At 46.0% G+C, this 14,066-nt stretch overlaps 1 protein-coding gene across 13 annotated transcripts in view; it reads right to left on the bottom strand.

The window, feature by feature from the left end:
* Positions 1-14,066, bottom strand: part of LOC309621775 (uncharacterized protein) — a 243,846-nt gene that overhangs the window by 94,419 nt on the left and 135,361 nt on the right. For all 13 annotated transcript variants that reach the window (XM_082409122.1, XM_082409116.1, XM_082409121.1 and 10 more), the window contains one exon: positions 7,156-7,293. In XM_082409122.1, coding sequence (XP_082265248.1) covers positions 7,156-7,293 — 138 coding nt within the window. The remainder of the gene's footprint in view (positions 1-7,155; positions 7,294-14,066) is intronic.

Below are 14,066 nucleotides of genomic sequence, written 5' to 3'. Positions count from 1 at the left end.
CACTTTCATAATATTGCATGGATAGTACAGAATGCCATTTGTTAGTAAATTCATTAGGCTTCGATACTTGCCACATACCCCAGTTTTCATTAATATCTATGGATTTCTTTTTCGTTAACGTAATATGTTTGTCATGATTTTTCTTTGTCTTTCTAGAACTTATTGTATCTTCCTCCATATAAATCATACGCAATAGATCAGCTTATTCATCTATTAATTATTACTGCTATTATTATTGGTGGTGGTGTTATAACCACTTTACAGATGAGTAATCTGAAGTAATCAGATAACTCTTCCCTTTCCAAAAGCACTTAAGAAATCCACTTTCGGGTAATCATTTTGAGGTAGGATGAGAAACCAGGCTTGAAGAGGGCAAAAATGACTCTTTCAATTCACCAGTTGGACTGAGCTGTACGTCACCTCTAGGTAATAGCGTGGGAACTGCACAAGCAAAGGGAGACACTGAAGACGACAATGGTAACAGCCGTACTGTTTTCTAATGGACAAAAAAAATGCCTATATTATAAGTTCTATTTCTCCTGCTTTCTGGCAGTATCATGCTCAGAGTGGAGTCCTGGCAAGGAAGTCAGGATACTTAGGTTCTGAAACCTGGTAATGATACTAACATAATGAGAGAACTTGAACAAGTCAACCCGACCTCTCTGAGCCTCAGTTTCCTTACTCACGAAATGAGACTGAGAACATCGAAGTTCTCTAAGGGCCTCCTAGTTCTAAAATGCTTCCAGTCTAGGAAATAGCATAGAAGTCAATACGAGTGCAGGCTGAAGGGAAAGACAGGGCAGGGAGAAGGTTGCTTCCAGCCTAGAGAACAATCTCTGAACCACACCACTTGGCTCTTCTGCCCGTCTGTGCCCAAGATGGGAGCACAGGCAGTGAATAGAGAAGAGTGGAAAACTGCTCAGTCCTTACAGCCATCATTAACTGTCTGATTTTGGGTTTCTCAGGAAGTAGTGATAGTAGAGGTGTCCTGATAGCAAGAACCTTCAGATGATGCCGTTCCTCAAACGTAGTGAGAATTTCTCAACCTCCCTGAGTTTTTCATGACCCTCTTGTTCTTACAGAAAATTTCCAACATCCATCTCTACTTGGAACTCTAAATTCTCTGCAGCATTCTCCTCCTGTGGTGAGCAATGCAACTTCCCTAACACGAAGTGTCTGCAACTTCTCCAGAGTCTCTGCCCCTGCCGTCAGTTCGGCATCGGCTACCGGTACCCCTTTCCAGACACTCATGGGTAGTGCCTACCTTTACCAACATTCTAGCACGACTATGTTATCTGGAGTTACTGACCACAGCCAGATCTCCACTTCAGCTGCTTCCTATCCAGGTGTTCTTGAGTGGGACATCACAGCAAGCACTGAAAAGAATTCTTCTTCACTCGGAGACTTTACTCTGGCACTCACTGACCGCCACACAGCTGCCTCCTCCATGTTTCTGGCAGCCCAGGATGATAAAACTTCAGACGCCAAGAACATGGTCCCTCTACATCCATCGCTTTCTGCCAGCCTTGCTCAGGGAACACCATCTCAGATTCCAAATCAGGGGCAGAGCCGCCTGTCACTTCCCTGCCAGGAAGGAAGCCAGGTATATTACTGTAACCAAGGCACACTGGGGTCTTTACTGTATGGAGAACTTGGCTCCTGCCCGCAATCCTACGGCTCGGCGTCATACACAGGAAGTCGGGCCTCTGGGCAACCAGAAATGGGAATGGGACTGAAGGAGATTCAGCCCACAAATATCCGACCACCAGCTTCCACCTCTGCAGTCTGCCACCCTGTGTCTGCTCAACGCATCACAGAAACAAGTTTTCAAGGTGAGTATAACAAACGCCAGAGAAAGTTGAAGAATGAGGTCGGCATTCAAAAATGGGGTCAAATCGACAGCTGGGAAGGGGTGTAGAGGCAGGTAGAATTTAGATCCTGAGCCTTTAATAACCACTACCTTCGCTCAGTGCCCTCTGTTTTTAGACTCTCTATGAGAACACCTAGGGCTTCCCTGGTGGCGCCGTGGTTAAGAATCCGCCTGCCAATGCAATGCGGGGGACACGGGTTCGAGCCCTGGTCTGCGAAGATCCCACATGCCGTGCAGCAACTAAGCGCATGTGCCACAACGACGGAGCCTGCATTCTAGAGCCCGTGAGCCTCAACTACCGAAGCCCACGTGCCTACAGCCCATGCTCCGCAACAAGAGAAGCCACCGCGATGAGAAGCCCGCACACCGCAACCAAGAGTAGCCCCCGCTAGCCGCCAACTAGAGAAAGCCCGTGCACAGCAATGAGAGACCCAGTGCAGCCAAAAAAATAAATACGTAGAATAAATAAGTTCAAACAGTAAATAAATACATAAACATAAATTACAAAAAAAAGAACACCTAATGCAGGTGGGAAGGTGGGAGGGCCACTGTAGAGGTCATCTATGCTACATGTACAAGAACCCCGAGAGCACACCAATCGGTACCACACTTTTCACTGCTGTAGCCGATCATTCCCCCTGTACTGCCACACTGTAGCACTCCCTTCCCTCATCTACTGCTATAGTCTCTTCGGAAGGTGTTTCAGAACTCTTGTTATGAGAGTGCCAGTTGAACTGTCCTCACTTCCTTCATTTATACCAGGATTGAAGACCTTGTGGTCCGAGATCCTGTCCAGAGAGCAAGCAGGCTAAGACTCTGTCTTTGTTGATGTATTTCATCAGAAAGGGCTCTACCCCCTCTCCTAGTTCATGGTGTGACGTGTTCTTGGCCTCTCGGGAAAGTGGGGAGAATGGAAAGGACCCTATATGAGAATGCTAGGCTTTGTAAAACATTTCAGGTTTTTAAAAATAAGACTCATTTTGTATTGGACTTATAACAGTCCTATGAAATACAAAGCGAGCCGAGAATCAGTGACAGGAAAGGCTCACCAGTAAGAATTACAACAGTCACCGCTTACCTCGTAGCATACGGCACTGTCCGTGATCCTTAAGAAGAGTTAGTAGAAATGCCTTGCCCATCTTGCCCCTGAACCCCTTGAAAGGTACATGACTGCTGTGTTGGTGTTTAGGGGGAGCATCTCACTTACCAGGGACTGACTTCTCCCTTGATCCCTTTGTAGGGATGGAGACCTCCCCCCTGGTGATGAAAAATTCCCTGGGATTGCAACCTCCAAGCCAGACGTTTTGTGTGACACAAAGTCAAGAACTCCCCAAGTCCTGCAGTAGCAGAAACAGCCACATACTTGAGAGTAACCCACCATCTGAACTTGGGGACATTTCAGTGACAGCTCCAGTCCAGAGTGCCAGGCGTCTCCTGGCCCTGCCTCCAGCTCCAAGCCAGGGACAAATAGAGAGTAAGCACGTGGATGATATCAAAACCAAGCTTTCAAAGCCTCTGGATGCCTACCAGATCCCAACAGAGAACCAAGATCCTCCACTACTCCCTTTAGGAATCCCTGATATTCACCAGCCGCTGGCCTGCACCGATCCCCTCAGCCAAGAGGAGCAGCCTGGTTCTGAAAATGCTGATCTGGGAGAGAACAGCCGGAGTCGTCAGGACCTAGGGACACTTGAAAATGGGATTGAACCTAGCAGTGGTCTTGCAGACATTACTACACTGGCGGAGGATATTCACCTTCCCCAGCTCTTTAATCCTTTGAAAGATCTTGATCAATCCCAAGGTCCCAACGTGATCAAAGCTAAAGACACCAGAGCCATTAAGGTGAATCAGGTGCAGGAAAAGCCAAGTGTCATAAAGGTTCCCTCTGATCAACCCAGGAAGAACAAACAGAAAGCCTCTGAGCCTATCAGTGGCGCTCCCAAGGCCAAAATCCAGCCAAAGAATCCAGAGTGCCTGTTAGGGGGAGAAGTGGTTATATGCCACGCTGCAGTCAGTGACAGGGCTCCTGTGAACACGGCCAAGCACTCTCAAGGCAAACCTCAGAAAGCTGCATCCAGAAAGATCAGCAAAACTAAGAGCCACGGGCAGGAAAAGACCAAAAGGACCAGAGGGAGAAACAAGGCTGAAGAGAACAAGCAGTCAGGGAACAAAGTCAAGGCAGAAGAGAAGCCAGCAATCCCCCACACGAAGCGAAAGGAACACCAAACTGAGCTTCTCCAACAGAGCTTTCAAAAGCCTCGAACCTCCCTTGGCGTGCGCATGCTGGAGTCTGTGAAGGTTCTTCATGCGCTGGGGAAGAAGAATGAGACGAAAACTGGGCTCTCTTCCTGTCGGCTCTTGGGAAAGTCAAGCAACCCCAAAGACCCCCAGCCACCCCCAGCTATCCAGCCATGGCGGCATACCCCACGTGAGGGGAAGGGTCCTGAGAAAACGCAAGTCCAAGCCCAGAAACCAGACAGCAGTGCTGAAACAGAGTGTCCATCTCCAGCCCAGTATGAGCGGCCTCCTCCTGGGAAGGTCAAGTTGATACCTCTGCCTTTTTCTGCCTGGGACAAGCCTCAAGCTCGACCCGCTCCTCGGAGGCCACAGTCTCTGGCCTCACATCGGCCTGCTGGGGCTTACCGTGCCCAGCCTGGTTCTACTGACTCAGCTCAACCTGCTGCAGTCAATTCATCCCAGCCAGCTCCTGCCTCTTTGCCAGGCCCCGCCAAACCAGCTCAGCCAACTGTGACCAACCCAACCCAACCGGCTTGGACCAACCATACCCAGCCTCGTGTCCCTCAGTCTGCTGCTCCTAGGCCTGCACCCTCCAAAACTTCATCTGGCGCTCCTCTCCAGCGGGAGCCTGTTCCCCCTGCTGTGAATAAGCGCCAGTCCCCACCCAAGCTCCAAACCCACTTTCTACTCCAAGACTTCAGCAAGCAACGAGTTCCATGGAGGGAACCCAACGTGCCTGAGCCAGTCATGTCAAAGCCCATCGAACAAGAGCAGAGGCCAGAGCGAGAGGCCATGAAGAGGCGGGCTCAACAACAACGGGAGAATGCTGCCAGATACACCTCTTCGGGCAAGCTGCAATTTTTCACCGAGAGGGAAAACGAAATGGAAATTGCCGACTACTACGGATACGTCAAGTGAGAGCTGCTAGGATTCTTGGTGCCACCTTGGCTACCAGCTGTTCTTCCATACACAGGTAAGATAGGTATAGAACTGAATAAGTAAATGGAATACAATTAATAGACGAGTAACAAACCTTTCGAATTTTCAGATGCTGCTAACTGGGGCGTGAGAAAGGAAGGACTGAAAGTTGGATGGGAGAATGAAGGAAAGGGGTAAAAACTGAGCAAAGAGGAAGGAACTTGGCCCAGGGCTAGGAAGGCCAAAAGAGACGTATGGATTTAGGAAAGGAAGCAGGAGCGAGGATGAAATGGCAGAAGTAAAAAGCAGGGTCAGAGGTCTGGGTTGAAAGAACACAATTGGAGTAGAGTTGAAGGTGACAGAAGATGAGTCTAGGTTTACTAGGAGAAATAGAAAAAGTCTCTCGGGGACGCTGGCCTTAAGTCTCACAACCACCAGATAGGTATTTCAGAAAACAAGAGGTTCAGGACACATCTCTGAAAGGTCTGAGTTGCCTTATTCAGGTGTGACTGTAGTGGGGGAATAGGGAAATCTACCAGAGAAGTGGCTAGGGCTCAGAGTTATCCTAGGGGCAGCTGACGACAGGGGCAGAGCCAAGGGAACTGCTGGATCAGGAGGCCCACGAACAAAGCAGGGGCATAGCCGCCTGTCACTTCCCTGCCAGGAAGGAAGCCAGGTATATTACTGTAACCAAGGCACACTGGGGTCTTTACTGTATGGAGAACTTGGCTCCTGCCCGCAATCCTACGGCTCGGCGTCACACACAGGAAGTAGGGCCTCTGGGCAACCAGAAATGGGAATGGGACTGAAGGAGATTCAGCCCACAAATATCCGACCACCAGCTTCCACCTCTGCAGTCTGCCACCCTGTGTCTGCTCAACGCATCACAGAAACAAGTTTTCAAGGTGAGTATACAGACGGCAGAGAAAAGTTGAACAATGAGGTCAGCATTCAAAAATGGGGTCAAATCGACAGCTGGGAAGGGGTGTAGAGACAGGTAGAATTTAGATCCTGAGCCTTTAATAACCACTACCTTCTCTCAGTGCTCTCTGTTTTTAGACTCTATATGAGAACACCTAGGGCTTCCCTGGTGGCGCCTGCCAATGCAGGGGACACGGGTTCGAGCCCTGGTCTGCGAAGATCCCACATGCCGTGCAGCAACTAAGCGCATGTGCCACGACGACGGAGCCTGCATTCTAGAGCCCGTGAGCCTCAACTACCGAAGCCCACGTGCCTACAGCCCATGCTCCGCAACAAGAGAAGCCACCGCGATGAGATGCCCGCACACCGCAACCGAGAGTAGCCCCCGCTAGCCGCCAACTAGAGAAAGCCCGTGCACAGCAATGAGAGACCCAGTGCGGCCAAAAACATAAATACGTAGAATAAATAAGTTCAAACAGTAAATAAATACATAAACATAAATTACAAAAAAAAAGAACACCTAATGCAGGTGGGAAGGTGGGAGGGCCACCGTAGAGGTCATCTATGCTACATGTACAAGAATCCCGAGAGCACACCAATCGGTACCACACTTTTCACTGCTGTAGCCGATCGTTCCCCCTGTACTGCCACACTGTAGCACTCCCTTCCCTCATCTACTGCTATAGTCTCTTCGGAAGGTGTTTCAGAACTCTTGTTATGAGAGTGCCAGTTGAACTGTCCTCACTTCCTTCATTTATACCAGGATTGAAGACCTTGTGGTCCGAGATCCTGTCCAGAGAGCAAGCAGGCTAAGGCTCTGTCTTTGTTGATGTATTTCATCAGAAAGGGCTCTACCCCCTCTCCTAGTTCATGGTGTGAAGTGTTCTTGGCCCCTCGGGAAAGTGGGGAGAATGGAAAGGACCCTATATGAGAATGCTAGGCTCTGTAAAACATTTCAGGTTTTTAAAAATAAGACTCATTTTGTATTGGACTGACAACAGTCCTATGAAATACAAAGAAAGCCGAGAATCAGTGACAGGAAAGGATCACCAGTAAGAACTACAGCAGTCACCGCTTACCTCGTAGCATAGGGCACTGTCCGTGATCCTTAAGAAGAGTTAGTAGAAATGCCTTGCCCATCTTGCCCCTGAACCCCTTGAAAGGTACACGACTGCTGTGTTGGTGTTTAGGGGGAGCATCTCACTTACCAGGGACTGACTTCTCCCTTGATTCCTCTGTAGTGATGGAGACTTCCCCGCTGATGAAAAATTCCCTGGGATTGCAACCTCCAAGCCAGACAGCTTTCCTATGGAATGACAGAGAACTTGTCAAGGTGAAACACCAGTCTGCGGGAGAAAGGGAGGAAGAGAATGATGGAAATCGTTTCTGGGAAACTATTTTTACATTATGTGTTGTTTGTTCCCGGTAAATAAACTGAAATCTTCTTAACAGTACAACAAAATCTAAACCACTAAAGCCAACAATACAGGAGTATAACGTTCGACAAAAATTTCTTTGGCTGCGCAGCATGTGGGATCTTAGCTCCCCAACCAGGGATTGAACCCACGCCTGCTGCATTGGAAGCGCAGAGTCTTCACCACGGGACCACCGGGGAAGTCCCAGGACTATCACTTTTAAAGGAGAAGGTACAAACCCCTCGGTTCTATGAACTGGAGATTTTTAGTAAGAAGTCAATATATTTGTTGTTAGGCACATTTTATGTTAGGCTGTCTCCCTGCACAGGATGCAGGCGCCTTGAGAATGGAAGTCATATCCCTCTATAGTACGTCCCTCTTCTTTCTGCTTTGCAGTTTGCTGCTCCACTTGTTCAACCCCACCTAGTAATAACCTATACTTCCCTTGTTCCTGTTTTCCCATCTGGAAAACAGACAAAAGGCAACCAAACAACGCAAAGGTCTCAACAAATAAGGGATATCCAAAACCAGAGATGGCCAGAACTTCTGTACCCCTGATGAAATAGTCCTCATACAAAACCTGATAATCAAATTCCTTAATGCTAGGAATCACAGTGAAAAATAGTATCTGAACTGACTTCTGTCAGATGAGTGAGAACTAAGGTTAATTCAGTGTATCTGAAGCATAGAAAGTGAGGGCAAAAGTGGCACAAGATGGGGCTAGAGAAGCAGAGAGGATTCTAGACCACGCAGAGTCTTAAAGGCCAACAGTGTGTTTTCTATTCTCAAAACAATGCTTGTGAGCGATGTTTATGAGCAACGTTCCAACTTGCTTTGAAGGTTTCTTGTGTGAAGAGTGGATTGGAAGGAAACAAGATATATGGACACCAGTTAGGACCTAATCGCAACAGACAGGCAAGTTCAGTATTAGGAAGTTGAGGAAGAGCTGGCTGACAGATTCCAAAGAAATTCAGGAGATGAACTGAAGCGGGCTTAATGGGGTAGGAGATGGAGGAAAGGAAGGTCTTAGGGAATTCAAGGGTTTACTGCACACATGAGCAAAGTCTCAAAATTAATCATTTGAACGTACAGAGGCGGATCTCCCAAATGACACCGGTTAGGAAGCAACGGTACGCCCTTTAGAATTCCTAGAGACAACACAAATCAACTGTTTCGATGGAAAATTCGGCGGGACTCTTGATTTCCATGGGAATACAGAGAAAAGAGACACTGATCTGGCTTGCAGGTATATTTAGAAAGTTGTTAGCCGGACATCACCTACTAGTATCATGTAAGTAGGCCGTCCGAAGTAGGAAGCTTAGGGGAAAAACCTGGAGGAAAACTTAAAAGCTTAAGCCACACCTCTACACTACACCACCTTTCACAATTTCTTCTCAGATAAGCATCATCCCCATCAGTGAAGAAACTCGTTCGTACCTCATAATAGGAAAAACAGGCCTAAAGATTCAATGTGTGTCTTGGGAGGTCCCATCTATGCGATATCTTCCTGGGACCAGAAAAGGCCCCAGGAAGATCCATCTCTGCACCCCTGAAAGCTTACCACCAAGGAAAATGACTAGGTCCATAGATTTCCTCCCTCAAACCAGCTTACCTCACACATAGATCATTAGCAACTCCGCCCTTACTCACATTATCACAGTCACAAGAGTGGTTAGGGAGAAAAGCACTAACCAGGGGAACTAAAACAGAGGCAATCCAGGCCAAGCTGGGCTGGTGGCAGATATCTGCTCCTTACGCTCGGGTGCATAATGCGACTCACCACAGTGCCTTTTTCACAGACCCTTTTGAACGTTTCTCCACAGAATCCAACAGCTCAAGTTAGTTCATGACGCTTCAAGGTCAACAATCGTCAAGAGAAAAACATGCAATATGTCTTACAATGTTGGATTCCTTACAAACAGGACAAGGAGATAACCATGTAGACAAAACCAGAGCATTTGAAAACATCTGTATTCTACAAACACACCAGTGAATGCTATAAATAAGGTACTATGACATAAAACAAAATGAAAACTAGATGTGAGACTGTTCTCTTCAGTGTACAGACTTCATGGCAGTTGCTGCACACTATCTAGCTACTTAGATCTTTAACTCTCTGTTCTGTTAATACCAAATGAGGCCCAAGTGTGTCAACCTGTTTCCCACAGAAACCAAAAAGTCTACATGCATCTCTTTTCTCCTGTGCCCTTTCACCTTACCTGCTCCCAATTCTCCACCAACGTCCTCCTCTTTCTCTAATTATTCTCCTCTTCATTTTGCTTGGCCTTGCCCCCAAGCATGCAAGACAGAGAGTCCTAGAGGTCCAAGATTCTAGAGTGGCTGTTTGCAAGGCGGAGGAGATTACAGTAACTGCCACACTGTATATACTTCTGTGCAAAGAAAAAGGGACAGTGTTCAGAATGTCTCTCACATATAACAAGAGCTGGAGATGGCAGGATACCTGTGTGGCCCAAGGAACTAGAGCTAGCAAATTATGGGCCAAACAATTGCAACCAAAGGCTGGAAGAGGAAAGGTCTGCAACCAGCTCTGTCTCCTAGCTCTCTGGTATTTGCTGCCAACGGGCAGAGTCTATTTCGTGAAGCATCAAGCACTGAAAAGAAGACTCCTGCTGCTGGAAGTTGACAGGAAGTAACGTCCAATGCAAGATCAAGGCTTGTCCTCGAAGCAATGCCCATAATGGAAGAGAAAAAAAAAAGAGAAAGCGGAAGTGAAATGTTAAGTCGCAAGTCCAACCTGGCCCCCAGCCTAGCCCAGCCCAAGGAAGGTAGGAGTCAAGGAGAAGAAACTAAAAGAGAAGAGCCTTGGACCACAACATTCTCCACAAGGTACACTCAAGAAACTTCACCCTACTCTTGAACCAAGTTACAAAGAGAGCTTCTTAATCCCTACTTTGGCTCCTTAAAAGCTGCTATCAGTTCACTCATTAGACACATATGATTTCAGAACAACTGTAATAGTTCAAACTAGATGGCTCTTTCCTTCCTAAGGATTATTAATTAAAGAAGATCTATATAGCTCTAAGTATATGATACATAAAATAGAATACTCTGTAGAATATAAGTAACTCTTAGTTCAGTGTATTAATGAACGTCTGTAAGAAATGTGGCAATGATTTCCCTAATGGAAGAGCCTGGGGGAGGTAAATCTGTCTTCTAGGATTTCCTCCCCAGAGCTCAGAAACTCAGGTGTTGTTTTAGCTCTCCTACACTCTCTTCACCCAAGCCCGCCTTCCTGTTGGGGATCGGACCTCCCTATTGGCTCTCTCATACCTTTCAACTGCCTGCTTTGTGACATCACTCTCCTACCAAACCTACTACCACTTGGTAGAGTCTTGGGGTTTCCGTGGAGCTGTTTGGACCAGTAACCAGTGACCTCTGTACTGGACACGTGCGCCGTTCAGCTGCAGCCACTCGGACATCCTCTAGTGTTGTCTCCTCATCCCTGGTACCTGCAGTGGATGCTTCCTCTTCTCTGACCATGTCAGGTAAGAAAAGAAACTTTGGAAAGTTTTGCGTTCGATTCTTTTGCCCCTAAATTGAGTAGGAGATTCAAAATAGCATGGAATAATGAGGGAAAGTATTGAACTACACGTCTGGAGACCTAATTTCACTTTTGACTTTGACGTTTACTATCTGTGTGACTTTGGACAAATCACTGGCTGTCTCACAAAGCCTGTTGCTTTCCTTAACTGTTACGTTAGGATACCACGTTGGGTTGATCACTCTGATCCCCTTCTTTTCCAGTATTGAGCCTTAAAGGGTACCCATGTAGAAAACGAAATCAGACACTTCTCAAGAGTGTTTCAACAGAAACATAGAAAAGCCAGGGGACATAGAAAACTAGCAATATATACCAAGATGTTTCATCTCTAATGGTCTCCCTCCACTAGGATTTCGACTAGTTGAAAAGAGAGAATAGGGAGAGAGGATGGAGAGTACTGGGCTCTACAGGGAGGCACAGAGTCGAGCGTAAGGAAGTTTAGGATGGTTTTCATTAGCACAGGCCAACAGGCACCAAGAGATGGGAGAAAATGTAAGAATGAAGAGGGAAAGCATAGAGGAGCTCTCAAGAAAAACGGAGTTTGCAATGGAATGCTGATGGGAACCAAAGATTTTCAATTAAAGCAGAAACAGCACAGAGGGAAACCTGCTCAGAGCAGGGCAAAACCAAGTTGATGGTAGCAAACCCTTACATTAACAGACTAAGAAGGAAAGTAAGGCCAGAACAGGGGATCACCAGGAAAGGCAGCTTATCAGAAAAGTCATACTCCGTTTTCTTTCTTTTATTGCCTCTCTGAATACAGTTGGCCACTTGACAGTTTTGAATATAAACATTTTAGAAATACGTTTTAGAAATGATGCCTCCTATAAACAAGCAACCACAGTGGTTATCTAGGGGGCTGCTTTTCAGTGTTTTATTCTTTCTAATTTTTAAACTAGGTAGACATTTCACCAATTCAACATTTTAAGTGATATCTTCTAAATTGAATCAGAAGGACTATTTTCCTTGGTGTGATATGTAGGTTCTAAGGCAAGGCTGCTTTTCATTTTTACAGTTATTTCCTTCCTAACACAGAGAGCACATTGATCAACAGCCATCGTTCGCTTGTAGAGCTTAGCTACCGAAGAAGAAGAAGAAAAAGTCAAGCCCCACATCTCTAATTCCCCCCACTTAGGGAATTCCCTGGCGGTCCAGTGCTTAGGACTCGGTGCTTTCACGGCCAGGGCCACGCGGCGCGGCCAAAGAAACAAAACAAACAAACATCCACGTTTATCGAAAACCATATTGTGGAGTCCTGTGGATTTTCTTACATTTGAAAATCTTTTTTAATTGGATTCTAGGCATGATGGTTTTTTGAGGTTTTGGGATGCCATCTTCTTGGATGCTGAAGATGATTCTAATCTAAGTTCTAGGATAAATCCAAAAACCTTCCTGATACATTTTAAGCTTCCTTTCTGCTTATTATATAAGCTATATTCATTGAAATATATATTTCTCCTAGGCTTAATACCTCTTACTTGCTGGGTAAAAATATGAAGGAGCACAATAATGAAACTCTTTTACACTTATTATTTTGCTGTCTGCTTCGTACCGGTTTTCATTGAAATACTTGTCTATATGTGTTGTGGCTACCTATACATGCACATTTATTGCATTCTGTTGCTTGTTATGCATTTTTTACTGACATACCTTCTCTGTCTGTATGCATTGGCTAGGAATTCATTCACCTCTATCACCTCCATCGTGTCTTCTGGTTAATAGTATTCACTAAAATAGAGTGGGCAAAATTCACTTTCATAATATTGCATGGATAGTACAGAATGCCATTTGTTAGTAAATTCATTAGGCTTCGATACTTGCCACATACCCCAGTTTTCATTAATATCTATGGATTTCTTTTTCGTTAACGTAATATGCTTGTCATGATTTTTCTTTGTCTTTCTAGAACTTATTGTATCTTCCTCCATATAAATCATACGCAATAGATCAGCTTATTCATCTATTAATTATTACTGCTATTATTATTGGTGGTGGTGTTATAACCACTTTACAGATGAGTAATCTGAAGTAATCAGATAACTCTTCCCTTTCCAAAAGCACTTAAGAAATCCACTTTCGGGTAATCATTTTGAGGTAGGATGAGAAACCAGGCTTGAAGAGGGCAAAAATGACTCTTTCAATTCACCAGTTGGACTGAGCTGTACGTCACCTCTAGGTAATAGCGTGGGAACTGCACAAGCAAAGGGAGACACTGAAGACGACAATGGTAACAGCCGTACTGTTTTCTAATGGACAAAAAAAATGCCTATATTATAAGTTCTATTTCTCCTGCTTTCTGGCAGTATCATGCTCAGAGTGGAGTCCTGGCAAGGAAGTCAGGATACTTAGGTTCTGAAACCTGGTAATGATACTAACATAATGAGAGAACTTGAACAAGTCAACCCGACCTCTCTGAGCCTCAGTTTCCTTACTCACGAAATGAGACTGAGAACATCGAAGTTCTCTAAGGGCCTCCTAGTTCTAAAATGCTTCCAGTCTAGGAAATAGCATAGAAGTCAATACGAGTGCAGGCTGAAGGGAAAGACAGGGCAGGGAGAAGGTTGCTTCCAGCCTAGAGAACAATCTCTGAACCACACCACTTGGCTCTTCTGCCCGTCTGTGCCCAAGATGGGAGCACAGGCAGTGAATAGAGAAGAGTGGAAAACTGCTCAGTCCTTACAGCCATCATTAACTGTCTGATTTTGGGTTTCTCAGGAAGTAGTGATAGTAGAGGTGTCCTGATAGCAAGAACCTTCAGATGATGCCGTTCCTCAAACGTAGTGAGAATTTCTCAACCTCCCTGAGTTTTTCATGACCCTCTTGTTCTTACAGAAAATTTCCAACATCCATCTCTACTTGGAACTCTAAATTCTCTGCAGCATTCTCCTCCTGTGGTGAGCAATGCAACTTCCCTAACACGAAGTGTCTGCAACTTCTCCAGAGTCTCTGCCCCTGCCGTCAGTTCGGCATCGGCTACCGGTACCCCTTTCCAGACACTCATGGGTAGTGCCTACCTTTACCAACATTCTAGCACGACTATGTTATCTGGAGTTACTGACCACAGCCAGATCTCCACTTCAGCTGCTTCCTATCCAGGTGTTCTTGAGTGGGACATCACAGCAAGCACTGAAAAGAATTCTTC

The sequence above is a fragment of the Balaenoptera borealis genome (genome assembly GCF_965194805.1).
Source record: "Balaenoptera borealis genome assembly, contig: HAP1_SCAFFOLD_981, whole genome shotgun sequence".
Lineage (NCBI taxonomy): Eukaryota > Metazoa > Chordata > Mammalia > Artiodactyla > Balaenopteridae > Balaenoptera > Balaenoptera borealis.
Note: the sequence above shows the minus strand (reverse complement) of the source record. Positions and strands in the feature narration are given on the sequence as shown.